The sequence below is a fragment of the Ovis canadensis genome, chromosome 8, assembly GCF_042477335.2.
Source record: "Ovis canadensis isolate MfBH-ARS-UI-01 breed Bighorn chromosome 8, ARS-UI_OviCan_v2, whole genome shotgun sequence".
Lineage (NCBI taxonomy): Eukaryota > Metazoa > Chordata > Mammalia > Artiodactyla > Bovidae > Ovis > Ovis canadensis.
The window spans coordinates 96,445,510-96,471,558 of record NC_091252.1 but is presented as its reverse complement, the minus strand read 5'-3'; the positions used below and the strand labels follow the sequence as shown (position 1 = coordinate 96,471,558).

The following is a 26,049-nucleotide window of genomic DNA, read 5'->3' as shown; positions in this document are numbered from 1 at the left end:
AAATGTCACTCTTCCCCTCCTCCTGGCCTCAGATTCACCTTGAAACCAGCATAGTTGCCTCCAGACTAGAGAGGGGAGAGATGTGAAAATCCTGTTTTAGAGAAAAGCAAAGCCCAGGAAGACACAGGCGGGTCTTGGGTGCACTCAAAGGGTGCAGTGGTGAGTGCCACACCCTCTTGGGGAAGTTCCATTTCCCTGAGCATGAGGCCCTCATGTTTGGAGACTAACAGCCTGCTCAAAAGCATTTCCCAGGGGCTGTAGTAAAGGGTAAAATAATTTGTGCCCACGGACAGCCTTGCCCTCTGATGAGCGCACCATCAGAAGGTGTGCTTAGCAGATCTATTTGCAGAACAGAAGCTTCCAGAAGTCTGTGAAGTCACACCCTCAGTAGAAACTTCTGCAATGAAAATGGTTTGCAGGTATCTGTTTTCAAAGCCTCACCCTTCCTGTGGGGCACGACATGGCCCACAGCTTGGACAAGGGACAAACAAGCCAATAGTTTTGACCTCCTTTCCAGAAAATCCCATGACTACTAGAAGTTGAGTTACTTTTTGGCATCATGTCATCTGAAACATCTGAAAAAGAAAAAAATATATATTAAAAAAAAAAACTTGTAAATTGCAATCCAGGATGCAGTCTGTTTCTCTAATTATATTTCAGGTGTTGTTTGATCTGTTTTCTCCTTACATTTAGTTTCAGCCATCCTAATGATGTTTTTTTTTTTCTAGGCAATGAACAAGGTCTAGCCCTTTCTCTAGCCAATTTACTACATCAGTCGATGACAGATGTCCAGGGATGAAAAGAACATTATTAGCAATAAAACTGAGAATATAAATAGCAATGTGACAGGCACCCCCAGAGAAGTTGTCACCAACTCCCCAGGGCTAACTACCTGCAAATGAAGAAAAATAAGATTAAGATTACTGAGAATTTAAGAAGCATTTTTTTAAAATTCTAATACATATAGAAAATAGGGGGTTCTCTACATAGCATGGGGAAATGGATTAATCATAAATTCATGTTCCTCTATAAAGTTATTTTAGATTTTTTTTTATCCAAAGAGGAAGCATATACCCTGCTTTTTTGTGAGTCTCTAAATGATGAAGGAATAGTGAGCTGAATTTTTTTTAATAAAAGAGAAAAAAGGAAGGAAAATGGAGGCAGCTTGGTATCAGGAAAGGGTGGCCTTCAAGAGCCAGAGCCTCGAGTTCTGATGAGGGGTGTGGGTTTCCTGCTGGGTGAACTTCAGCGAGGGATTGAATGTCTTTATGACCCAGTGGTCTCACCTGTCACTTCCCAGGATAGACAGAGCATGAACCGAGTAGGCAAAGTGTTGGTACAGTCCTTGGCATTTGGGTGTGCAAAGAGAGGCATTCTAACAGAAAAATTTACACCTGTGTTAGTTGCTCAGTCATGTCCAACTGTTTGCAACCCCATGGACTGTAGCTCAACCAGACTCCTCTGTCCATGGGATTTTCCAGGCAAGGACCCTGGAGTGGGTTGCCATTTCCTCCCCTAGGGGATCTTCCCAACCCAGGGATCAAACCTGTGTTTCCAGTGTCTCCTACCTTGGCAGGAGGACTTTTCAACACTGAGCCACCTGGGAAGTCCACAGTCCTCGGCTCAGGGTGGTAATTCAGAGAATGGTGTCTCTAGTGGGGATTTCTAGCCTCCAGGGGGGCTAGGAGACAGGGCCATGGGGGGATTTTCCAGGTTCTTGTGGCCAGGACATCACAGAGGCCAGAATTCAGCAGGGGAAAAGCTGGACAGCCCCTATAGAGGTTGCTTTTGTAGCTGTACCTGAGTGCCCCCAAAAGGCCACTCTGGGAAATTCCATGGCCAAACAAAAACAGCCACCTCTCCTGCTCAGAAGATCTGAAAGACTGCGGCAGCTCCTGGACGGCTGACAAGCTCTGACTCATTTTAACAGAACATTCGCCAGTTTCCCCAGATTTTAGTTTTACCTAGTATCCCTGTGCTTTTAATTTCTCTCACAAGATTTAGCTTCCCTCTCACTGTCTTTTCTGAAGCAAGCATGGGAATTACTCCTCATAAGGAGCAGTCTGTGCCCTCCTCCAGAGGACGGGCCTTTGAGGGGCTGTCCAGTGGAGGGGAGGGTTTAAACCCCCCATGACCTGACCCTCAGGTGACCACCTGCATGGAGCCAGTGGCCGGCAAGAGCCGGGAAGCTAACTGGCCCATGCGGGACTTGAAACCGGGGCCCTGGCTTCATTATAGAACATTCTCCTACCGAACCCAACTCTTCCTGCAACAGACCACCAAAGCGCCACCTCGGTTTGATTGTCCTCTCCCCTGACTCATTATTTAGGTTCTTAAAATATGAGTTTACTGAAACGTCTATGCATTTTATACTTTAATACTTTAAAATGAGTATTTCCTGTTCTTAAGAGAACCCTTGAGCATACACATAAAGACTGAATAATTTACTCCCCAAATATATGAAATATAAACCATACCGATGAGTTGCGATATCACCTAGATAGGTTGTCTAGCAGGATGTATTTTGACTATAGTCTGATGCAATGTAGGAAGAACTTTTTTTTTTTTAATTTTCTCCTTAGGTATAGAATAGTATGATGAGCAGCTGGTGGCTCAGACAGTAAAGAATCTGCCTGTGATGCCGGAGATGCAGGCTCAATCCCTGGGTCGGGAAGATCCCCTAGAGCAGGAAATGGCAACCCGATCCAGTATTCTTGTGTGGAGAAATCCATGGACAGAGGAGCCTGGTGGGCTATATATAGTCCATGGGGTCGCAAAGAGTCGGACACCACTGAACAGCTAACATTTTCACTTTCACAGGGAATAGTATACTTTGTTAATATTAAAATTTTCTTAATGTGTGCAAACGTTATTCTGTCAGGTTGAAATTATGTTAGGTATTTGTCTGTAGATTATCCACTTTATGAAAGTATATCTAGAAATGTTCAAACTTATTTAATAGCTTAAACAGCATAAGTTGACAAATAAGTGTTAATATATACATGTACACAAGCACACACAAAGACCCTCACTGTGATTCCAAAGGCAGACAATGCAGAAGTGATTTTTAGAGAATTTGCTACTTTTGAGCTCACCGGAGAATGGACTCCTCCCTGCAGAACTAGTTCATGTTACAAATTAATCACATTCATCCAAGTTAGTTCTATTTATAAATGCTATTCAACACTGACAAGTAAAAAAGCCCTAGGAAAAAACACAAGTCACATCAAAGGGTCAGTAATTGTCCTCTCCACCCTGTGCAGCCCATTTACCACTTCACCACTATTCTACGTGTTTTACACTCAGATGAGTACAAATATTCTGCTCGGTTTAGTGCTAATTTGTCACCGCTCTCCAGTAAGTATACAGTAGGTTTCTTTCCGTGCACTCTCAACTTTGTGCCAGTAAGTGGTTGAAAGGAACCTGTGTAAATGTGGGTCGAGCTTTGAAAAGAACTGCACAGTGACCTCTGCTAATGACATACACAGGGCTTCCCAGAGGTGGCGCAGTGGTAAAGAATCTGCCTGCCGAGGCAGGAGACGGGGTTCAGTCCCTGGGTCCAGAAGAGCCTGGAGGAGGAAATGGCAACTGACTCCAGTGTTCTTGCCTAGAAAATTCCGTGGACAAAGGAGCCTGGACGGGCTACATACTATGGGGCCGCAGAGTCAGATTGTTTCCTTCAGACATTAAACTTTCTTGAATACTAGAACATTCTTGGTCCAGGTCAAATGTTTTTCTTATAAATTTCACAATGTTGAAAAAACAATGCATTCAGTAAATATAGGTAAATTCAATGTAAACATAGTAATTTCAAACCCTGTGTGTACTTTTCAACCAGAAATTACCAGATATACAAGCTAAAATATTTGTCTTCCTTTAAAAAAGGAAGTGTTTGCCCAAGTGCTCCTAGAGTGTATCATAAATAGTTTGAATGAAATGAAGTCATCCTTATAAATCCCTTAGTCAATAAATGGAAAGAAGAGCATAATTTATGCATTCTGTCAGAATTTGAGACTGTGACAGATGTAGTCAGCAAGAACTGTTACAGTGGTATTGCACTTTGTCCCTAGGTTAACTTCTTCCTAGAAAAAGTGTGATCGTAGCAGTAAAATTGCTCGACTAAATTACATAGACTGGTGATCTGTCATCAAGTCAGAAAATAGCTAATTACTTAACCATTTATGTAAAATAGGAAAATAATTCACATAGGTAAAACCATCCTACCCCACTCTGTTATCAATTCCCATCGTCATTGATTATTTTATTAGAGTTCTTTAAGAATGAAGTTAAATTTCATTCATTTATTCTACAACTATTAACTGTGCAACAGCTATGGTCAAGACTATGTGATGAATTAGGAATACAACTCCGTGAGGGAGACGGAGGGAGTGAGGAGGGCCTACAGGAAGGTCTTAGGGGCTGGAGCACACAGCTCCCATGACTCACAAACCGCAACAGCCAAAGGCCTCCGTGAGGACCCAGCCCCACGCTGGGGAGAGATTCACTCAGAAAAGTAAGGGAAAAGAGAAAGTCCACTTGGAAGGAGAGGAACAGAGTTGGGAGATGGCAGGAACCGAGTTTGAACACTGCCCCCAGAACTGAAGAAGAAACTCTAGAGCCATTAAGAGCTACTCGGAATCCTTCTTCCTCCTAAAACTTCAGAACTAATTTCATTAAAGGAGGGCAACAGAAAGAAGCAATTAAAATCCCAATAGAAGAGAAAAAGGTCAAATCCCACAGAGTTTCTGAGGAGGCAGAGAGGAGAACAGAACGGTGTCCTGAGAGACACGAGTGCTTAGCAACCGGTCCTGTCCACCCGTCAGGTGAAAACCAAAGTAACTACTCTAAAGGGAATTAAGTTACTAAGAAATTCAGAGAAGGAAATGGCAACCCACTCCAGTACTCTTGCCTGGAAAATTCCATGGATGGAGGAGCCTGGTAGGCTACAGTCCATGGGGTCGCGAAGAGTCAGACACGACTGAGCAACTTCACTGGTTCACTGGTTCAGTTCACTTCACTTGCTCAGTGGTGTCCGACTCTTTGGGACCCCATGAACTGAAGCTTGCCAGGCCTCCCTTTCCATCACCAACTCTCAGAGTTCACTCAAACTCATGTCCATCGAGTCGGTGATGCCATCCAGCCATCTCATCCTCTGTCGTCCCCTTCTCCTCCCACCTTCAATCTTTCCCAGCATCATGGTCTTTCCCAATCAGTCAGTTCTTCGCATCAGGTGGCCAAAGTATTGGAGTTTCAGCTTCAGCATCAGTCCTTTCAATGAATATTCAGGACTGATTTCCTTTAGGATGGACTGGTTGGATGTCCTTGCAGACCAAGGGACTTTCAGGAGTCTTCTCCAACACCACAGTTCAAAAGCATCAATTCTTTGGCGCTCAGCTTTCTTCACAGTCCAACTCTCACATCCATTCATGACTACTGGAAAAACCATAGCTTTGACTAGTTGGACCTTTGTTGGCAAAGTAATGTCTCTGCTTTTTAATATGCTGTCTAGGTTGGTCATAACTTTTCTTCCAAGGAGCCAGTGTCTTTTAATTTCATGGCTGCAGTCACCATCTGCAGTGATTTTGGAGCCCAGAAAAATAGCCACTGTTTCCACTGTTTCCCATCTATTTGCCATGAAGTGATGGGACCAGATGCCATGATCTTAGTTTCTGAATGTTGACTTTTAAGCCAACTTTTTCACTCTCTTTCACTTTCATCAAGAGGCTCTTTAGTTGTTCTTTGCTTTCTGCCATAAAGGTGGTGTCATCTGCATATCTGAGGTTATTGATATTTCTCCCAGCAATCTTGATTCCAGCTTGTGCTTCTTCCAGCCCAGCGTTTCTCATGATGTACTCTGCATATAAGTTAAATAAGCAGGGTGACAATATACAGCCTTGATGTACTCCTTTCCCTTTTTAGAAAAAGTCTATTGTTCCATGTCCAGTTCTAACTGTTGCTTCCTGACCTGCATACAGATTTCTCAGAAGGCAGGTCAGGTGGTCTGGTATTTCTATCTCTAAGAATTTTCTGCAGTGTGTTTGTATTAAGAAATTACACAAGTGCAGATAAATAACAGGATATATTTTCTTAAGAGAAATAGAAAGTGAAAAGAAAGAAAATTCTTTAAAATGAAAATAAAGTAAGATGAACTTTATTTGGGCTTCCCAGGTAGCTCAGTGGTAAAGAATCTGCCTGCCGATGTAGGGTATACCAGAGATGGGGGTTCAGTCCCTAGGTGGGGAAGATCCTCAGGAGGAGGAAATGGCAACCCACTCCAGTGTTCTTGCCTGGGCAGTCCCATGGCCAGAGGAGCCTGGCAAGGCCATAGGGTTGCAGAGAATGAGACACAACTGAGTACTTTATTTACCAACTTCTAAATCAGTTTAGAGAAGTTGACCAACTTAGAAGTTGGATAAAGAAAATCTAATATATGTATGCTAGAAAGCCCATGAGAAAAACATCAAAGCAAGAGAATGGAGCAAATACTAAAAAATTGAATTCAATACAACTTTCCTGACATAGAATGTGTGTGAAAATTGATCAGAAAACGACCAGCACCAAGACATGTGCTGTGCTGTGCTAAGTCCCGTCAGTCGAGTCTGACTCCGTGCGACCCCATGGCGTGCAGCCTGCCAGGCTCCTCTGTCCGTGGAATTCTCCAGGCAAGAATACTGAACTGGGATGCCAAGACTTCCTCCAGGGGATCTTCCCAACCCAGGGACTGAACCCACTTCTTCTGTGACTCCTGCACTGCAGGCGATTTATTTACTGCTGAGCCACTGGAGAAGCCTCACCAAGACATATTCTAATAAAATTACTAGATTCTAAAGAAAAAGAAATCCTTTGGGCATCTGGGCAAAAAAGATCAATTTATTCATAAAGGGAAAAAAAAATTAGATCATCATCAGGCTTGCCCATAACACTTTACATCAGAACACAAAATAAGACATTTAAGATACTTGAGGAGGAAAAAAGGTGAACCCAGGACTCATCCAGCCAAACTCATGCTCAGGAATAAAGGCCCCGAATCATTTGTCACTGACCAAGAATTCAGTGAATATTTTTCCAGTGACATATTCCCGAGGAATTAGAGAACAAACTTAAAACCACCAGAATTGCTGATCAGACATTAACATGAGGCCTGGTAGTGAACATTAAGAGTGTGTGTGTGTGTGTAGAGTTAATATAACATGGCAGTTAGAAAGAAAGCATAGTATGAAATGGTCCTATGTTTCAACAGTGTAGACACACTATTATTGTTAGAAAAATTCAGCAGGAGAATGGGTAGAGCACATGAAAGTATATTTGAGGTTTTTAGTAATCATATTCATGGTGATAATATTATTACTGTTCTGAAATCACGGTGTGTACAATGTAAGCTGAAGCTAATCTGCTGTTGTGAATATGATAATCCTACCATTCTCTGTCTTTTTTTTTTAACTTTTTATTTTGTGTTGAGGTATAGCCAATTAACAATTTTGTGATGGTTTCAGGTGAACAGCAAAGGCACTCAGTCATACATATAAATATATCCATTCTCCCCAAACTCCCCTCCCATCCAGGCGGTCACGTAATATTGAGAAGAGTTCCCTGTGCAACACAGTAGGTCCTTGTTCGTTATCCGTTTTAAATATAGCAGCGTGTACATATCCATCCCAAACTCCCTAACTGTCCCTTCTGCCTAGCAACCGTGAGCTCATTCGCTAAGTCTGTGAGTCTCTCTGTTCTGTAAGTCCATTTGCATGATTTCTTGTTAGATTCCACATATAAGGGATGTCATACGATATTTCTCCCTCTCTGACTTACTTCACTCATATGACAATTCCTAGGTCCATCCACGTTGCTGCACACGGTATTATTTCATTCTTCTTTGTGGCTGAGTAATATTCCATCGTAAATATGTATCACATCTCTATCATTCTCTGTGTTCTTGATAGCCAGTGAGGGGAGGGGGTGGAAAGGAAGATATAGATGTAAAATTGAAAGTGTTAAGTAAAAACTCTATAGTTTGGAAATAGCTACCATTTTAGCAAATTCAAGTCTACAAAATAAAATTATTAGCTGTACTCCCCAGGTTGTACATTAGCTCCCCGGGGTGTAGCCATTCTGTAAAACTGAAATTTTGTACCCATTTTGCATAGGCCAAGACAGAAATTTTCACAGTCCAGTGGTACAGAGCTGAGCAGAGGATTCAATGAATACTTACTGGAATCATTCACAGTGATATGAGGGGATGTCATGTGCCAAAGCCAAAGGGGGGCGGGAGACTTCGTCATACAAGTCTGACCAAAGCCCCACCTGGCTTAAAGCCAGCATCGCGTCTGCTCTGCCCTTGCCCCTGAGTGTTAGTGCAGGAGAGCAGGCACTCTACTGACCAGCCTGCTCTAGACTCACAGGCTCTGACCCGGGATGGGCTGCTGTTGTTCAGCCGCTAAGTCGTGTCTGACTCTTTGTGACTCCATGGACTGCAGCACCCATGGGACCAGGCTCCCATGTCCTTCACTATTTTCCAGAGTTGGCTCCGATTCACGTCCACTCAGTCAGTGATGCTATCTAACCATCTCATCCTCTGTTGCCCACTTCTCCTTTGGCCTTCAATCTTTGCCAAAGAGTCAGCTCTTTGCATCAGGTTCATCTTCAGCATCAGTCCTTCCAATGAATATCCAGGGTTGATCTCCTTTAGGATTGACTGGTTTGACCTCCTTGCAGCCCAAGGGACTCTCAAGAGTCTTTTCTAGCAGCACGATTCGAAAGTATCAGTTCTTTAGTGCTTAGCTTTTCTTTAAGGTCCAACGCGCACATCATGGGCTGTTAGTGCCCAGCAACAATCCTAATTATCCCTTCCTTCTCCTTTCTCATTCACACCTTTCCTTCTCTTCTCAAATTCCCCAAGCCTCCCTTGTCCAGACCTGGGGCCCAGCACGCAGCCTTCCTCCCCTCCAAGATCACCCCTCTTCTCATCTTTCGGCTCCCATTGCGTCACCTACTCAGGGGCACCACCAAGTGCCTCCTCTTCCCACTCACTCCCTTTGGCATACTAGCATCCTGCCATTACAGAGGTCTCCCATTTTCAGAAAACTCTTTACAGTCCCACAGCCCCTCCAGCTGCTCCCCGCCCCCCCCCCCCCCCCCCCGCCCCATCTCTGCAGCCCTTTCGGCCAAACTCCTAGAAAGGAGTGTCCGTGCTCGCCTCCTGGCATCTGCTCCTCCCATTCTCTCTTGACTCCACCCCCACCAGGCTTTTGGCTCCATGCCTCCAATAAGTCACGGCTCCTGTCAAGATTACAACAGCATCTCCACTTCTAAGTCCAGCCAGCTTCCAGATAAAGTGGTTTATCTGCAGCTTTTTACACAATCTGTCGCGACGCACACACCCTCCTTGAAACACTGTTCCCCTGGTTTCCAGGACTTGCTCATCCATCTCATTTTCCACTTGCCTAGTAGACTGCTTCATCTCAGCCTCCTTTAGTGGCTCCATCTCAGCATCCACAAAGTGCAGAGAGTCTCTTCCGGTCTTGGGGCTACTGAGATGACACAGAGTCTGACTGTCAAACCAGACGTACAAGAATCATAGATGGAGCCCAGTGTCACGCTTTACTAATAACTTTAAGGATGCTGGTAATGATGAAACACAGACGAAATAAAGGAAGCCCACGTCATTTAACATAGCTACTGTGTTTAACAGAGCCCAGGTCCTCTCTCAGCATACTGGGACATACTCTAGGCAAGAGTCGATGCATCAGGTCTCCAGGAAGCGCACAGAATGGTCTCTCCCATAAAACCTCTCAGGTATACAAACTGTCCCATCATTCACCACTTGATGAGATGTCTCCATTTACCCCTTAATAACTGCATAGCTTATGACATTTTCAGAGAGCCTTGCTTTACGCATTCACATATTCTAGTCTGTTCACTGTAAGCAAACTTAGATCAAGTGTTTCCCGCTAAATGCGTTCTATAGATGAGAACTATTTTCTAGCTAATGCCATTGTATGTAAGTAGCATTAGCATATTTACAAGGGGACTTGACCAATCCATCTTTCTCTTTCTGATGAGGTCAGAAATATGAGAAAATGGATAGTTGCCTTGATGCGAATCCTCTCCTTTTCAGCTCTTTGCGCACCTATGACTTCAAAACTGATGTCTACAACCTACATTTTTCTCCTAAATTCCAAAGCCATCCGTTCAGTTAGGCACTCAACATTTTGACTTAGCTGTGTCAGAAGTTAACAAACAATATTATCACAGCAGAAATAACAATTCCTTTTCTCAACTCTCTAAACACACACACACACACACACACACACCTCTCTCCCATGTCCCCCCATCTCAGTTAGTCTCCCCCATACTCCCCCATCCTCTGTCCTTGGGGGACAAGCATTACATCCTGCTTGATTCCTTTTCCTCTCACGTCACATACCCAATCCACCTAAAAATATCTGCCATTTCTACCTTCAAAGTACATGCAGAGCTCAACCACTGATCCATCGTCACCCCCACGGCTGCCTTCCTAGCTCAGGCCACCACCATCTCTCCATGGACCTTGCTGAAACCACCTCCGACCTGCGTCTCTGCTTCCTGCCTCCATCCTTGTCCCCGAGAGTCTACGCTGAGCATATCGGCCAGATGGCTGTCTTTAAGAGATTAGTCAAATTGTGTCATCCACAGCTCCACAGTCTCCAGTATCTCTCAGAATAAAAGCCAGAATTCTTCTGGCGGCCTTTGGGGATCTATACTTCCTGGACCCCCATGAACTCTCTGGCTCACCTACTATTATCTGCCCCCCCACACACACCCACTCGCTCCACTTCAGACACACTGGCCTCTCTGCGGGACCTCCAGCAAACTGAGCACACTGCAGCCCCTCACCTTTATCATCCTCTGTATTCAGCCTGGAAACTCGTTTCCCCCGGGTGGCACCTGGCTTGCTTTTCTAATCTCCTTCAGATGTTGGCTTAAACAAACCTTCTTTATAAGGGATTCCCTGATCACCTGTCTAAAACTGTCCTTCGCGTCTTCCCCCGAATCTGTCTCTGGTTTTTTATTCTCCTCCCCACTTATCACCATCTGACATGCTAGACCGTTTGACCTTTCTGTATTTACTGTTCTAGTCTTTTGGATGAGAGTAAAGATGCCCTTTTGTTCAGGGCGGTATCCCAGCAGCCACGGGGGTGTCTGGCACATAGTAGGTGCTCAATAAATGCTGCACGAATTAATTCATAGTGGAGCAGCTCGATCTGAATTGAGCTGAGTTTAGAGGAGCATATGATGAAATAATGCAAGGAGAACAGTAACTTAGGGCTGTGATAAGGAAGGCTTTGGACTATGGCGTGTGCCGTTTGAATCTTATTCTGCAGGCTGGAGGAATCGTTAAAGTGAATTGAGCCAAGCAACAGCACAAAGAAATGAAGTCAGGGATAAAAGAAATCATACTCTAAGAATAAGAATAATGTGAAAGGAAAACTTTGTTCTTGAACATGAGTCTTTCTTCCTCAAAGTGAATATGCTCATTGATATTGTGTGGGCTGCTAACAATTAGCAGAAGTGGAACACTGACGCCTTTTTTCAAAATGGTTTTAAAAACCGATAGACCCCTGAATAGAGGCATGATGACATACTATCTGATGAGGTTGAGAGTGATTCCTTATGAGTGTCTATAACTTGAAGTATGGATGCGGTCCCTAAAGTTTGTATGAAAAAGTCTATTAAATGCTGTTGGTAACAGTATTAAATGAGGTAACTGGATAGCATCGCCGACTCAGTCAAGGGACATGCATTTAGGCAAACTCCAGGAGATGGTAAGGGACAGGGAGGCCTGGCGAGCCGCGATCCATGGGATCACAGAACCAGACGCGACTGAGCGACTGAACAGCAGCAAAGTTGTATTCCAAAAATCCGAGCTTCGAAAAAACAGTTTGCTGGAGGACAGATTTCTAGAAACACAAAGAATAAATGCCTCATCTATCTCTTTTGTAAGTTGGCACTGGGAGACTTTCTCTAGGTTGGACTATACCTTATCCACCCCACCCACCCCTCCCCTGCAGTTTTTATGGAAGTGGATCGACAAGAAAACGCCCCCAAACCACCAAATATTAGCATTTCGGTAAAACGAGAGTGCCTGTACCTCTTCCTATCTGTACTGTCTGTTTGAAAAGCTGATTTTCTTTTTGCAGTACAATCGGTACCAGCAGTACGGGGCGGAAGAGTGCGTGCTGCAGCTAGGGGGCGTGCTCTGCCCCAGCCCGGGCTGCGGGGCGGGGCTGCTTCCAGAAGCGGGCCAGCGGAAGGTCACCTGCGAACCGGCCCACGGCCTGGGCTGCGGGGTGAGTACCAGCCACACCCCCGGTGTGGACTGTGTGTGTGTGTTTATTTTGGGAAATTGGTTCGGTTGGTGCTTTATTTTCATTTTCCATTTGGACTCTGATAGCTTTGACCTGATGTAAAAACTAAATAAATATATGTGTGTATATATATATATATATATATATTTTTTTTTTTTTTCAATTAACAGAATCCCGTATATAATGAGGGGAGGTAAGGTTTTCTGCTTTGATAGCTATCACTGTTTAAGACGTGAAATCACTCGGTCAACCTTTTAAACTTTTCTTCTGGTGCTCAGATAATTCAGAGCACAAATGATTTCTTCAGAGGTAGCATCGAGTCGACAGGAGTGAAGGAGAAAGAGAATTCCACCTCTTAGCGTGGTTGTCTTAGTGACGTTGCTGGCCTAAGTATTGCAAGAAATAAAAATGAAGATTAATATGGAAAACTTGAAATGTTATCAGGTGGTAAAAATCATTTTAAATCGAGATGAGCAAAACTTAATGGGGCCTCTTAGGGAAGCAGAAGAAGAAGCGTGGAAAATGTTTGTTCTAAGAGGTCAAACCAATAGGACCTAGACGGCTTCTTGAACGGGTCTACGGCTGTGAGCTGATGGTGAAGGGGTGAGGGAAGCATAACTCAAACGCAAATAGGCTGGCTAAATTATAGGCTGAAATGACAAATGGACAATAATCCTGGTATTAAATTTCGTGCCAGCCAGAAAAGGAAGAAGTGTATGTGCTTATAAAATGCTATTGAATTGTGATGGGAAAGCATTCCTTTTAAAATTGCAGCTTCGTGAGGAGCTTTGTTGGAAGGAGGAGTATGGATGGATGGCAGAGGCGTCTTACCCAGGCCTAATTTGGGGCTGAGCCTCCTGAGTAACCTATGCATAAATTGGCACCTGTCGTCCTTGGTAGAGCTCCCCATCCGTCATGCAGTGGGGCTTACCAAGCTCTGGGCTGAGTGATAAAGCAGAGCAAGTGGAAGCTGAAAAATAATGAGATACCATGATGCGTAAGCAGAAAGAAATACTTCTGGGCTAATGGCGATTTCATTAGGATGAAAACTCACATCATGTCTGCTAGCCTTAGAAATTATGGAAATCAAACCCTGCTTCCCAGCCTTGGTCATCATCATTTACTGTCTAATATGCACCGGTTGCATGTGGCCCAAGCAAGCTGCCAAATTCTGGGATCAGAGTTTCCGGCAAATGTTTTCTTTTAGATTGAGTTACAATAGCCATTAACTAATGGCCCAGTTCTATCTATGCTTCTACCTAATAATCGCTCCTATTGTTCCATTGTCTAAGGCTGCCGAGTTCTTTTGGCCTGTCTTCTGCATTCATTGTTCTTCTTGAACAGTTTTGAAGGTTTATGTAATTTTAAGATTTGAACGTCTTTCTCTTCCCTGTTTTACACAATGTGATATTATAAGTAGCACACACATTTGAACTCCAAATTATGGAAAATTACCTTAGAAATGAATTGAATTGCTTTAATATCTTTGGATTAAGAGAGTTTAGGGGCAAACCTTGCCTAGAGGAGAATGACTGTCTTCAGGATATTTCTTTGGAACTTCTAGGTAATGTGTTATATTTTTAGTTATTCTGTTTTGTTATGGGGCATGCTTGTTGGTTTGTGTATTACTTAGCTGTTGCTACATAACAAAAAACCCCCCCAAATTTTAGCCTTTTCATGAATAAACATCTTTTATCTCACAGCTTCTGAGGGTCAGGAATCCCTAAGTAACATAGCTGTGGGGTTCAAGCTCAGGGTCTCATGAGGTTGGAGTCAAGCTCAGTTGTAGTTAACCCAAGAATTGACTGGGTAGGGCTGGAAGACCCACTGCAAAAATGGCTCAACCCATGATTCTCAGCCAGAAATGCCTCAGTTCCTCACTGGCTGTCGGCCACAGTTTCTCATTACACGCTCCTTTTCTTAGGCTACTTGTCCCCAGAATGGTAAGTAACTTACCCAGAACAAATGATCCAAGGGACAGAGCAAAGACAAAGCCATGGTGGCTTGCTCTCCAAGGCTGTGCCCCATCACTGCTGCTTTGTTCCCGAGGTTAGCACTGAGTGGACGTTCCAGCCCACCCACAAAGGGAAGGGAAAGCGAAGCTCCATCTTAAAGGAAAGGCGTCAGGGAATTCAGGGATGTATTTTGAACCACCACTGTCTATAATCTGAAGAAGCTGAATAAAGAACAAAGAGAAATGATTTTCTAAAACATCTAACTTGATGCTTTCTTTGTCCTCTGCACCTTTTTTGCCCCAATCCCCATAAGCTTTTTCAGGCTGATATCAATTCCCATTGCTTTGGCCTTTCAGAAGAGATAAATTGACATCATCATTGCTCTTGTTTCTTCAAATCTTCAACTTTCACAAAAGCATGTTAACCCAACTTACATGCCTTAGGGATTCTGTAGTGCTTAAAAGGGAGATTAGGTTGTATGACTTAGGTCCAAATTTTGGCTTCATCAACTACCAGTGGTCTTAATCTTTGTGTGCCTCAGTCTCCTCATTTTAAAAGAGAGTGTATTACAACGGCCCTGTATAAGGCTCCTCTGTCCGTGGAATTCTCCAGGCAAGAGTAATGGAGTGGGTTGCCATTCCCTTCTCCAGAGGATCTTCCGAACCCAGGGATCGAACCAGTGTCTCCTACATCTCCTGCATTGAGAGGCGGGTTCTTCACCACCAGCGCCACCTGGAAAGCCCTTATTATGAATGTTAAAGGAGCTGATGGGTGTAAGAGCACATGGCATAAAGTATGTATTTATTTAATATTTAATCAAAAGCTTAATCAGTGTTTATCAAAAGTGCACCTAAAAGACCTAGCTAAATATTCAAGGAAAATTAACAATAGGGTGTTCGTTTGATCCTCTCTTCCAGATATTCTAGAATATTCCCCTCTGAATCAAGCTAGATGCAGCAGGGAATTAGGTACCCAGGCCTCACTATTTTAGCCCTTCAAAGAATTGCTTTTGCTTTTCTTGCACAGTAATTTGGTGTCATTTGTTTATACTGTGGTCATTATACAGATGACTCAATGCTTGTGGCTCCGGACATCCAAGTGGGCTTTTCTGTGAGGGACCATGGTGCCCATTCCAGGTTCATTATGCTTGTCCTGGGAAAAGTTGACCCTGCTAATGGTCCCCACTGAAAGCTGACTGCTGGAAAACCTAGAGCCACATTTGTGGGGTAGCTACAGCAGAGAAATAAGCCACTAATAGAATGAGTTTGGAAACTTATTTCTTGGCTTGACTTCTTTCTGTTCCCTTTTTCCTGGTATATGCTGTTTTGCTGTGATTTGTACACCCTTGTAAGCTGCCAATCTTTTCTGGATTTAAGAGTGGTAATGGAAAGCTGTTGTGTGAAAGAAACCGTGGTTAGTGTATGTTGTCTTGTCTGTTATGAGACACAACAGGGCCCAATAATGGAAGTTAGAGGAAGCTGAATCAGACAAGTCTGCTCAGGGTTTGCTGTAGCACCATGGACAGTGGCCACAAAGCGGACTGCCCCCAGAGCAGGGCGTGCCTCACCCTACACAGTGCTCAAGGAAAGAAACTGACTGCAAGCTGTGCGAGCATCAGAGTCTCGGGCGTGCTTCTTGAGATGTAGCTTTGAAGTTTACTGTAAGGTATCCGCGAATCCACCTGTACTTAATTTGTCCTCAACTGTCAACTCTTATTATGTGGGGCTTGATGTTACAAAAGGATCTCATGCATAAAAAAAGGTTGAAAACCAAATTCCCTGTCATTCACAGAATTTAAAAATTCAGCCTTCCAGGTACATAGTGAGGTGGACCCACATGGACTCATGTTTAGAGCTGAGACACACCTCTGTGCTGATCTCCAGACAGGATAGTTCTAATCTTCCCATCAGTCATCCCACCACCACATGCCTAGATAGTCCCCGCTGCCTCCCTGATCGCTATTGCACATAGCTTCCATCTGAAGGCACAAGCTTCAGTATTGTGATTGTCTTTTCTTTAAATGAGTGTGCAGGCTAGTGCTTATGACTTCTATATGCAAGCGTATAGTACTACTCACTGGAAAATCAGATTAGCTGATCCTTGGCTCTCCTAAGTCACTGGCTTAACTGTTACCCAGAGAGCAGTGAACATTAGCTAATGAATATAAGGATTTCCATTCAAATGATAATGTCAGTCCATCCAGGAAAGGCCTGATAGATGTGTGATGGTTATAGCAAAATTTTTTACCATTATTAAAGAATGATTTGAACTTAAGTATTCCCTCTCAGGGTCCAAGTTGAAGTGTTATACTTGTTTCGTATTTTCAGATTCCTGTCCTCAGCCTTGATATTGTTCTCAGTAAGAACATGTATTTAGAGCTCAACATTCATTGAGTGAATGAATGAATGAATCTTGACAATGTAGAAGTAATATGAATACACTTTTATTTTCAAATACTAATCATTATGTACCCCAATATTAGAATCGCTTACCTTGCCTCAATAAGAATCTCTTCAAAAAACATAAAATATGCAGTGTTTTACTTATACACATAATACATCATTTAGAACACCAAAATATACTAACTTCAGAGATCCACAAAAAGTCATTTAGGAACCTGAAAATCCTCCAAAAATTGCAGTTTATATGCCCTATTGAAGGCCTCACCGCCTAATGAAGAATTCAGTGCATTCTGATTTTAAAAAAAGTCTTGGTCTTGGGAGCACTGATATTTTCCTTTTGACAAGCACAGAATATTTTTACATGGATAGACAGAACTCAACAAGAATATGTTTGGGGATCAAATAGCCTGACCTCACTCTCTGCCAGTGCTTGATCATATTTTCACTACTGCTCATAAAAATATTAATTGATTTCCTGAGGAATTCATGTAATGCATTATTCTTTCTCTGGCCTTATTGCTATTCATCAGAACTATCTCACTAACTTTGATGGCGCCAATGTAAAATGTTGACATGTTTAATGCTAGAAAACAGCAACAAAATATGGAATACATTATACTCAGTGACCTGGAGATACAAAAAGCTATGGCAATCAAACCTTGCAAGTTTTCTATCAGCAAAACATCTTTATCTTATTTGATGGTATTTTAGGATATTATACATCTGAGAGATAATTTCTTAAAATAATACTATGAGTTTAATGAAGAGTTTTCTGTTTTGAATAAGAAATACACAGATGAGATTTAACAATGAGGGGGGGAACTCTTATGCATTTAAATGTAAAGAGATCTTTAAAAAAAAAAGCCATTAAGCTGACCATTAGTTAAGGAAATTAAATAGAATTTCTTAAGGCATCAGAGAGACTCTCCCTCCTTTGATGAGTAGCATGTGTGGCTTTGAGATGGGTTGCTTGAGGAAGCGGAGCATCCATCTCGGGCTCCTCACTTGCACAGATCCCTTCCACGTCCTCTTACCCAAGTTTACATTCTTGCACTGTCTTCCTTGAAGAGAGTCTCAAAAATTGTAGAACCTTAAGTTACAAAGGCTTCATCAAAACTGAATCTAGACTTCAATGACGACAGGGTAGACTTGCTGTGTGCCCAGAAATCCCTGCAGAAGCTGCTTATAGCAGTAGCATTCATATATTGATGAAGATTTTAGTTAAGTTAGAGTCCAAGCCTCCTGTTTTAGCCCTTATATAGGAAACGAGTCTCTGTAGACAAATGGGGATAACTATGCCTTCATTCGGAGATCTAATTATTGATTTTAAAAGTAACTAGATGGAGAGCCCTTTTTTTCAATATGTGGAAATAGAAATATAAAGTCAAGAGATGGCCAATATTTAATAAAGAAAATGGTTACTTTTTCCATTCTTTAAAGAATTTTATAAAAATACCTCAAATTTAAATTATCTCAAGTATTTTGAAAACTGTATAGAAGATCTCCCTTTTTCTGAAGGAGAATAGAGATTAAAATCTAGACTCCACGTATGTGTGGTTTATGTCATAATGCTTTCCAGGAGACACCAAAATACACAGGTATTTTTCATTCCGCCTGAAAGTGGGTTTGTTGGGCTTAAGCTCCAGGCTATCATCTCACCTTGCTAGCCTCAACTCTATGGCCTCTTCAACATGTAGAGCATGGAATCAAATATTTTTGACACATTATTTTAGATATATGGGATGTTCATCAGAGAGTATTTTTAAAAGAAAGCTAACATTATGAAATGTCAGAAATATGCATGCCATGTTTATTTGACAGGTGTCCAAAAATCTAATTTAAGCTCTAAGATTGGCTCACTTGCAGAGTAGAAATTAGTCTTGCTAGACTTTCTGCTTGTGAGCCAGCTTGAAGTGCAAAGACAGAAAGCTCTGGAGAGTATTTATTTTAATTAAAGAAACTGTTCATAAACATACAAACAACTTCTGCATACCATTCCTCTGGAAAACATTTATCAATTGGCAAATGTTCCTAGAAAGTACTCTGCAGTCTGAAATAGAAATATATATTTTCTAATCCAACATAGATCAGTGACCTTTCCATGTGCCTTTAGCTATTTTTTGTTTAAAATAAGGGAAGTGTGAAATAACTATACTCTTTCAAAACAGTAATCTCTATCTCTTTGAATAATGTGTTGCGTGCATGTGTGTGTGTGTGTGTGCAGTCGTGTCTGTCTCTTTGTGACCCCGTGGACTGTAGCGACCAGGCTCCTCTGTTCATGGAATTCTCCAGGCAAGAATACTGGAGTGGGTTGCCATTTCCTTCTCCAGGAGATTTTCTTGACTCGGAGATCAAACCTGTGTCTCTTGCATCTCTTGCACTGGCAGGCGAATTGTTTATCAGTTTGCCACCTGGGAAGCCTAGAAAATCAATTTTGTGGCAAATTGAATAGAAAAGCTCTCTTTAGCTCTCCAAGCTACAGGAGAGCTCAGAACATTCCAGAAAACAGGCTTCTATGAAGATAACATAGTTTCTATGTATTCATTTTGATCCTGCCCTCACTTCAGTCTAAGGCAAGGCTGTCTAATATGGTAACCACGGGCCACAAGTGACTGTTCAAATTAAAATTAAATCAAATTTAAAATTAGGTTTCTCAGTCACAGCAGCTACATTTTAAGTATTCAGTGGCCACATACAGCCTCCAGCTACTGGACTAGACCTAGGCCATGCAGACAGAGCGTGTTTTCATCAATATCATAGAAAGTTCAGTGGGGCAGAGAAAATAGCTGTAAGATATCACCCTAGAAGAAGCATTCACAAGCTCAAAGATGCCTTTGCCTCAAACAAATTGAAGTTTGACCCCTTCAATTCTAGTTAAGAAGAAAAATTTTTCTAGAAATTAAAGCAGTTTCCTAAGTTTAAAAAAAAAGTACAGCAGTGTTTTCCCAAGTGGTCCTTATTCGGTGCAGGTTCAAGGGATGTTATGTTCCAGGAGGATGGCTGGGGTCCGGGACAGAGAGCCTGGGCCAAGGTCTGTGATCAGAGAGCTGGATGCACGCAGTTGTTGCTGTTGTTCAGTAGCTCAGTCCTGTCCGACTTTGTTGCTATTGTTCAGTAGCTCAGTCCTGTCCAACTCTGCAACCCCATGGATGACAGCACTCAGGTTTGCCTGTCCTTCACTGTCTCTTGCAGTGTGTTCAAGTTCCCATCCATTGAGCTGGTGATGCCGTCCAACCATCATCCTCTGCTGCCCTCTTCTCCTTTGGCTTTCAGTCTTTCCCAGCATCAGGGTCTTTTCCAATGAGTCTGCTCTTCACATCCAGTGGCCAAAGTACTGGAGCTTCAGCTTCAGCATCAGTCTTTCCAATGCATGCAGTAAACTCCATTAAACAGGGCTTTTTTCTGTTGGACTTAAAGCTATGCCTATGCCTGAACAAAGGGAATACCACAGCAGCCTTCCCTAAGTTCTTTTAAGCAAGAACTGCCATTTGGGTGGTCTATCTTATAAGACAGGTGTCTCATAGAGCAGCTTGAGTCAGGGAATCAAATCCCTTGCTTTATCTGAATAGCAAGCTTACCACAGTACTCTTGGGAAGGAGCTACTGAAACCCAAGGATCAGAACATTAAGTCTACAACATTTTTCTCTTTGCAGAGGACTAAAAAAGCATGATTTTTTAAAATAATATGCCATATTTGTATTCGAGGTATTTTTGAGACTACATATTTTATAGTGAAACCTCTTTATTCTTAAACTGCTATTGATAAATAATTTGATGGATTTAATGTACATAGAGAAGATAGGGCGAAATTTAATGACTGTGTGTGATTAGCAGCATATTTTCAAATGATTCCTATTAAACAAACAAGAGAGATTTTTGAGCTTCATCGAATAAAGGATATTATGGTAAAATATATATATATATTTCTGTAGTGGGTATCAGTGTATGTCAACCTCATAAAACGTTAACTGCACAGGACAATGTGCTCATGACCCAGGAGTCCCAGGGTTTTGAAACTTTATTTTCCTGGAGTTTAGTTGATTCACAGTGTTGTCTTAGTTCCCAGTATACAGCAGAGTGATTCTGTCACGTACGTGCATTTTTCTTCGTATTCTTTCCCATCATGGTCTCTGTTGTGTTGTTGTTCCGGCTTTCTACACGGTCAGGAATTGCGACCCAAGTGGTCACACCAGTGTGAGCCTGGGCCACACCCCGCTGTAACTGCCCTGGTGGGGCCACCCTTACAAGGGGGCACGCTGGAGCTCCCTGCCAGCCTCCCAAAGGGTGGTCCTGTCTTCCCTGTCCTTGCCAGACTCCACCGGTGTTTCTGAGGGGTGGAGAGCTCTGCTCCATCTCACTACACTCATTATTTTTCACATCCTCTCCCCACCATCTCAGGCCTTCTCTCATCGGGGAGTAGAAGCCTCCCAGAGGCACATTCTGTCCTGCTCTTTCAGACTTGCCTCCAGCCCTCCTTTCTCATTAGGGTCTCTGCTGAACACTCCCGAAACAGCTAGTTCCTCCTATATATTCATCCAGACCAGCCCTCCTTGTGTGCTGGTTTTTCTCAATTTCCCTCCATGCTACCTTTAGAAAATGGCCTCACAGATCTGACACTGTTCATCTAGCCCATGGTTACCCTCTATGGTTCGCGTCTCATCTTTCATGCTGTTATATACACTGCAGATTAAGGAATGCGATTATCACAGCAGTTTTCTTTGTTCTCTCGTCTTTCCTTTTTTAATACTACTTTTGATTGTGGTAAAATATACACAATATAAAATTCGCCTTTGATAACCATTTTAAAGTATACAGTTCAGCAGCATCAAGTATTCATAATATTGGATAACCATCTCCACTATCTATTTCCAAAGTTTTGTATCACCCCAAACAGAAGCTCTGTTCCTATTCAGTTCAGTCGCTCAGTCATGTCCAACTCTTTGCGACCCCATGAACCACAGCATGCCAGGCCTCCCTGTCCATCACCAACTCCCGGAGTCTATCCAAACCCATGTCCATCAAGTCAGTGAAGCCATCCAGCCATCTCATCCTCTGTCATCTCCTCCTCCTGCCTGTAATCCCTCCCAGCATCTGGGTCTTTTCCAATGAGTCAACTCTTCGCATGAGATGGCCAAAGCATTGGAGTTTCAGCTTTAGTATCAGTCCTTCCAATGAACACCTAGGACTGATCTGCTTTAGGATCAGCTGGTTGGATCTCCTTGCAGTCCAAGGGACTCTCAAGAGTCTTCTCCAGCACCACAGTTCTGTTCCTATTAGGCAATAATTAATTCCCCATCTCTCCCAGCCCCTCGTCACCTCTAATCTTCTTGCTGTCTCTATGAACCTGACTATCCTAGATATTTCGTGTAAGTGGAGTCGTAGAAATTTTTTGTCCTTTGGTATCTAGCTTAGCATAATGTTTGTCAGTTAGCATAATGTTTTCAAGCCTCGTGCAGTGTGCGTCAGAATTTCACTCCTTCCCATAGCTGAGTAGTAGCTCATTGTATATGTAGACCATGTTTTGTTCCCCCCATTCCTTTTTAGAATTTATTCAGCCACAGTAGTCCTTCATCTCCCTGGAGCAAAAGTCAGGTAGGTTCTCTGACTCTCGGTCACTTATAAATGAAAGAAAGTCTTAGAGACACTTCATGTTGCATATTCATACTGTCAGTCACTAAAAGTGGCTTTTGTCAAAAAAAAATATGCTTGATGTGACAGTGAATCTTCTGCCCTGGCTCCCGAGGCCCAGCCCTTTGCTCCATGCCTGTGTGCACTTGGCCTAGAAGTCCAGACGGGCTGACGTGACTCACCTGGTTGCTCTGAGTGTTCATCAGCTTCTACCTGTTCCATTGACTTTTTATTCATTTAAGGTTGACAGAACACAATAATAGCCGATTATTCACTTTATTCCTCTGAAAAGTGTCTACGTCGTCAATCTGCAGATCCAGGGTTTTTAATTCCAGTGCTTAAAATTGTTTGCCTTGAATAATTGCCTACGTTAACACCTATAGGGTTTCAGCCTCATTACAGAATCATCTGTCCAGACCAAAGTCCCCCATCCTGACTTGAGCAGCAGAACCCTATCCCTATTCCTGTAGGTGTAACAGAAATGTGTTTCTGCCAGAAATATAGCTCATGAACATAATTGCTAAGATTTGTCATGATAAGTGTGAAGGGTATTCCTTGTAGTACTGTTTTGTAGTAGACAAGAACTTGGAAACAATCAAATTGTCAATAATATCGTAGTGGTTAAGTACATTTTTGATCTATGGATACAATAAAGTACAATATCTTGTTTAGAAAGGGCTTCCTTGGTGGCTCAGTGGTAAAGAATCTGCCTATAATGCAGGAGACCCAAGTTCAATCCCTGGGTTGGGAAGATTCCCTGGAGGAGGGAATGGCAACCCATTCCAGTATTCTTGCTTAGAGAATTCCATGGACAGAGGAGCCTGGCGGGCCACAGTCCATGAGGTCATAGAGTCAGACACGACTGAGCAGCTAAACCACTACCACTACCTGTTTAAAAAAAATGAGATCATTCTGCATGCTGATATGAAACAAGTTTTAATATTCAGAATTAAGAGGAAAGAGCAGGAAAAAGAAGATCAGTACTCATAAACATATAAAATATTTCCTGAAAAGGGTTCAACAAACCATTATAGTTGCCTTTGGATAGAAAAAGTGGGGATATAGAGAAGGAAGCTTTTATTAATACTTTCCCATTTATAACTTTCTGTAATGTTTGCAGTTTCTAAACATGAAGGTATGTTACTTTTACTTTCTATAACATAAGGGATTTTCTTAGCTTATGAGCTACTTTTTAATTAATCAAGCTTTTATTTTTAAAAAAGCAATCCATGTTATTTGTTAAAAATAAAAGCAAAGCAACTGTAATTAAATTGGTTAGAATTTTACACCATTTCAGACATAGTGTTTTTCTGGGGTTAGACTGAGAAAGAAGGAAATAGGTCTGCCACTGCCAGAGGCCAAGGGCATGAACGCCGAATGGTGAGGTCCGGCTACTGTTCACTCCAAGGGGCTGGCGAGGCAGGTGATCCATTCTTTCAGACATTTACTTGGCACGAGCATGCTGTCCCGTCATACTGATTTAACTGAATGACATGTTTAAGAAAAATGCAAGTTAAGTCTGCTAGGAAATTTAATTTGCAGTCTCAAAATTAGTTCTAAGAAGCATGTCCCCAGAGCTTTGAACAGCCAAATGCAAATAAGTGAATTTCAATTTTTGTGTGGTTTTAAATAGTTTGAGCAGTTCCTGCGGTATAGGAAAATATATTCCGGTGGCCTTTGGCACATACCTGTATTCTCGGAATCCTACTCTTGCCGTGTGTTTTATTGCTGACTTTTGTGTATCTTCTCTTTTTTGTTTACATCTGTTTTCAGTACAATTTAGACAGAGTTCAAGGTGGCCCAAGCAAAACAAGGACTCGGCACTGATGTATTTTCCCCTGCTTGTCAAACATTCCGTTGTAAAGGCTGTCTGTAAATTATTAGGACAGTTCCCTACAAACTCCTGGAAGGGAACAGGGCTTTTCCTGGTTAAAGACAAGTCAGCCCTGCTGTCAGTAGTCCACAAGCATCTGTAACAGACCCGGAAACCAAATGCTGCTTGGATCCCAAGAAAGGCAGTCAGCCTTCCTCCTCACCCGCTTTGCCTTTCAGTGGGCCCCGGGATACCGGCCGTGGAGGGCCTTAGTATTTCTCCTTTTCAGCACAGAATGAATGAGGCTAACAGTAGAACCCGGAAGGCTCCCCCAGGGCAAACCTGACCTGGCCCAGCCTGACTTTGAGTCCCACCTTCCCTGGGAATTGGCGGCCCCTAGGATGGATATACCTGGCAAAACCACCTGGCTTGTGACACAGGCCTTTGTCCAGTGGTCTATCCACAAGTATCTAGTGTATGAGACTTCCCTGGTGGTCCCGTGGCTAAGGCTGCGCTTTCACAGCATTAGCCGCAGGTTCCATCCCTGGTCAGGGAACTAAGACCCCCCCAAATGCAGAATGGTCAAAAAAATTAAATTAAAAGGTTTATACTTGAACAAAGTATATGATTTTTTTTTACGTTAATTTTATTTAAGGATTTTTTTTTCCCCCAAGGAGAAGAAAAGAAACCGTTTAAGACTACAAGCCTGTGGGTAAGGCCCAGGCCAAATGTGGAAGCTTCACTCCATCTATCCGCTCTTGAACCAGGGGTAGGAGAAGAATAGAAACTAGAAGGAAGGCTTTCCAAGGGCGAGCACGCTCTCTGGTGCACTCTAGGAAGTAATTTGTCAAGTGGACCTATTACCGCACTTCCAAAAAGAAAGCAATTTTCTTCCTCCTTTCTTTAAAAGCAGGCCCAGAAAGCCTGTTTCCTTCCCCAACCCATGCTGCCCGCTACTCTGTTTTAGAAAGAAATCATATTGTCTCTTGTTGGTTATTGTCCAGCGTGCAGTGACTGTCTGGGAATTGAATGTCCAGTAAGTGAGTTTTTTTCTTTTTTTCCCCTAGCCCCTCTCAAGGTATTAATGCTAAACTGACAGCTCCTTAATACAAAGGAAGACTGAATTAGCTATTCCTGAGGTTACCTCCACACACAGAGCCTAGTCCTCATCACCTATTTCTAAGCAATCCTTTAGTGAATTACTAGATATGAACGTTTTATATCACCTCCTCTCTGCGAATTCGAAGCATTGTTCTTTACGTATGCAAGCCTACCTAGTGGCGTGACCTGATGATTTGGAGGAAGTTAGTCTATAGCAGAAATAAGATGGAATTTTACCTGCTGGATTTTTAACAAATGTGAAGTGATTGGATGCCTTCTAGAAAAGAAATCCCAAGAAAAGAGTCATTTATCAACCTTCTTTAGACCATTTGCGTAAATGTTTTACATGTAAACAGGGCATAGAAAGCAAAGCTGTATTTAGAAGATGGCTGCTATTTGGAAAGAAAGAAATCCAATCTGACCCAGCTTCTGAGAGCCTCCTTTATGTGAGGACAAGGCTGGGCTTTTGTATAAGCCGTATTGTATTATTGTAAAGTGCAGGAGCCGCTTAATCAATAAGAAAAGTTGGGGTAGAATGTTCGGATTAAAGAGATAAGATCTTTGTTAGACTAAATCAATTGAGCCAGAACCTCCCATAGTGAGCTGAATGGAAATAGCTTCATGTTACAAATGTACCAGAGATTTTTAAAAGGTCTCAAAATCGGTGTTTGGAGACTATGTGGCTATGTGTATTTTCAGTTTGCTGTTCTGGAGAAACCAAAGATTATTTTTGTAAGAGTTTGGAAAAGCACTAAACTTCAATAATATGCATGGTTTTGATAAACATTTACTGGGATATATGGGGTCGC

The 26,049-nt window shown here is 42.5% G+C and overlaps 1 protein-coding gene across 2 annotated transcripts in view; it reads left to right on the top strand.

Moving 5' to 3' along the window:
* The window catches only part of PRKN (parkin RBR E3 ubiquitin protein ligase), a 1,209,893-nt gene that overhangs the window by 1,005,305 nt on the left and 178,539 nt on the right, over positions 1 to 26,049 (top strand). For both annotated transcript variants that reach the window (XM_069598877.1, XM_069598876.1), the window contains exon 9: positions 12,174 to 12,323. In XM_069598877.1, coding sequence (XP_069454978.1) covers positions 12,174 to 12,323 — 150 coding nt within the window. The remainder of the gene's footprint in view (positions 1 to 12,173; positions 12,324 to 26,049) is intronic.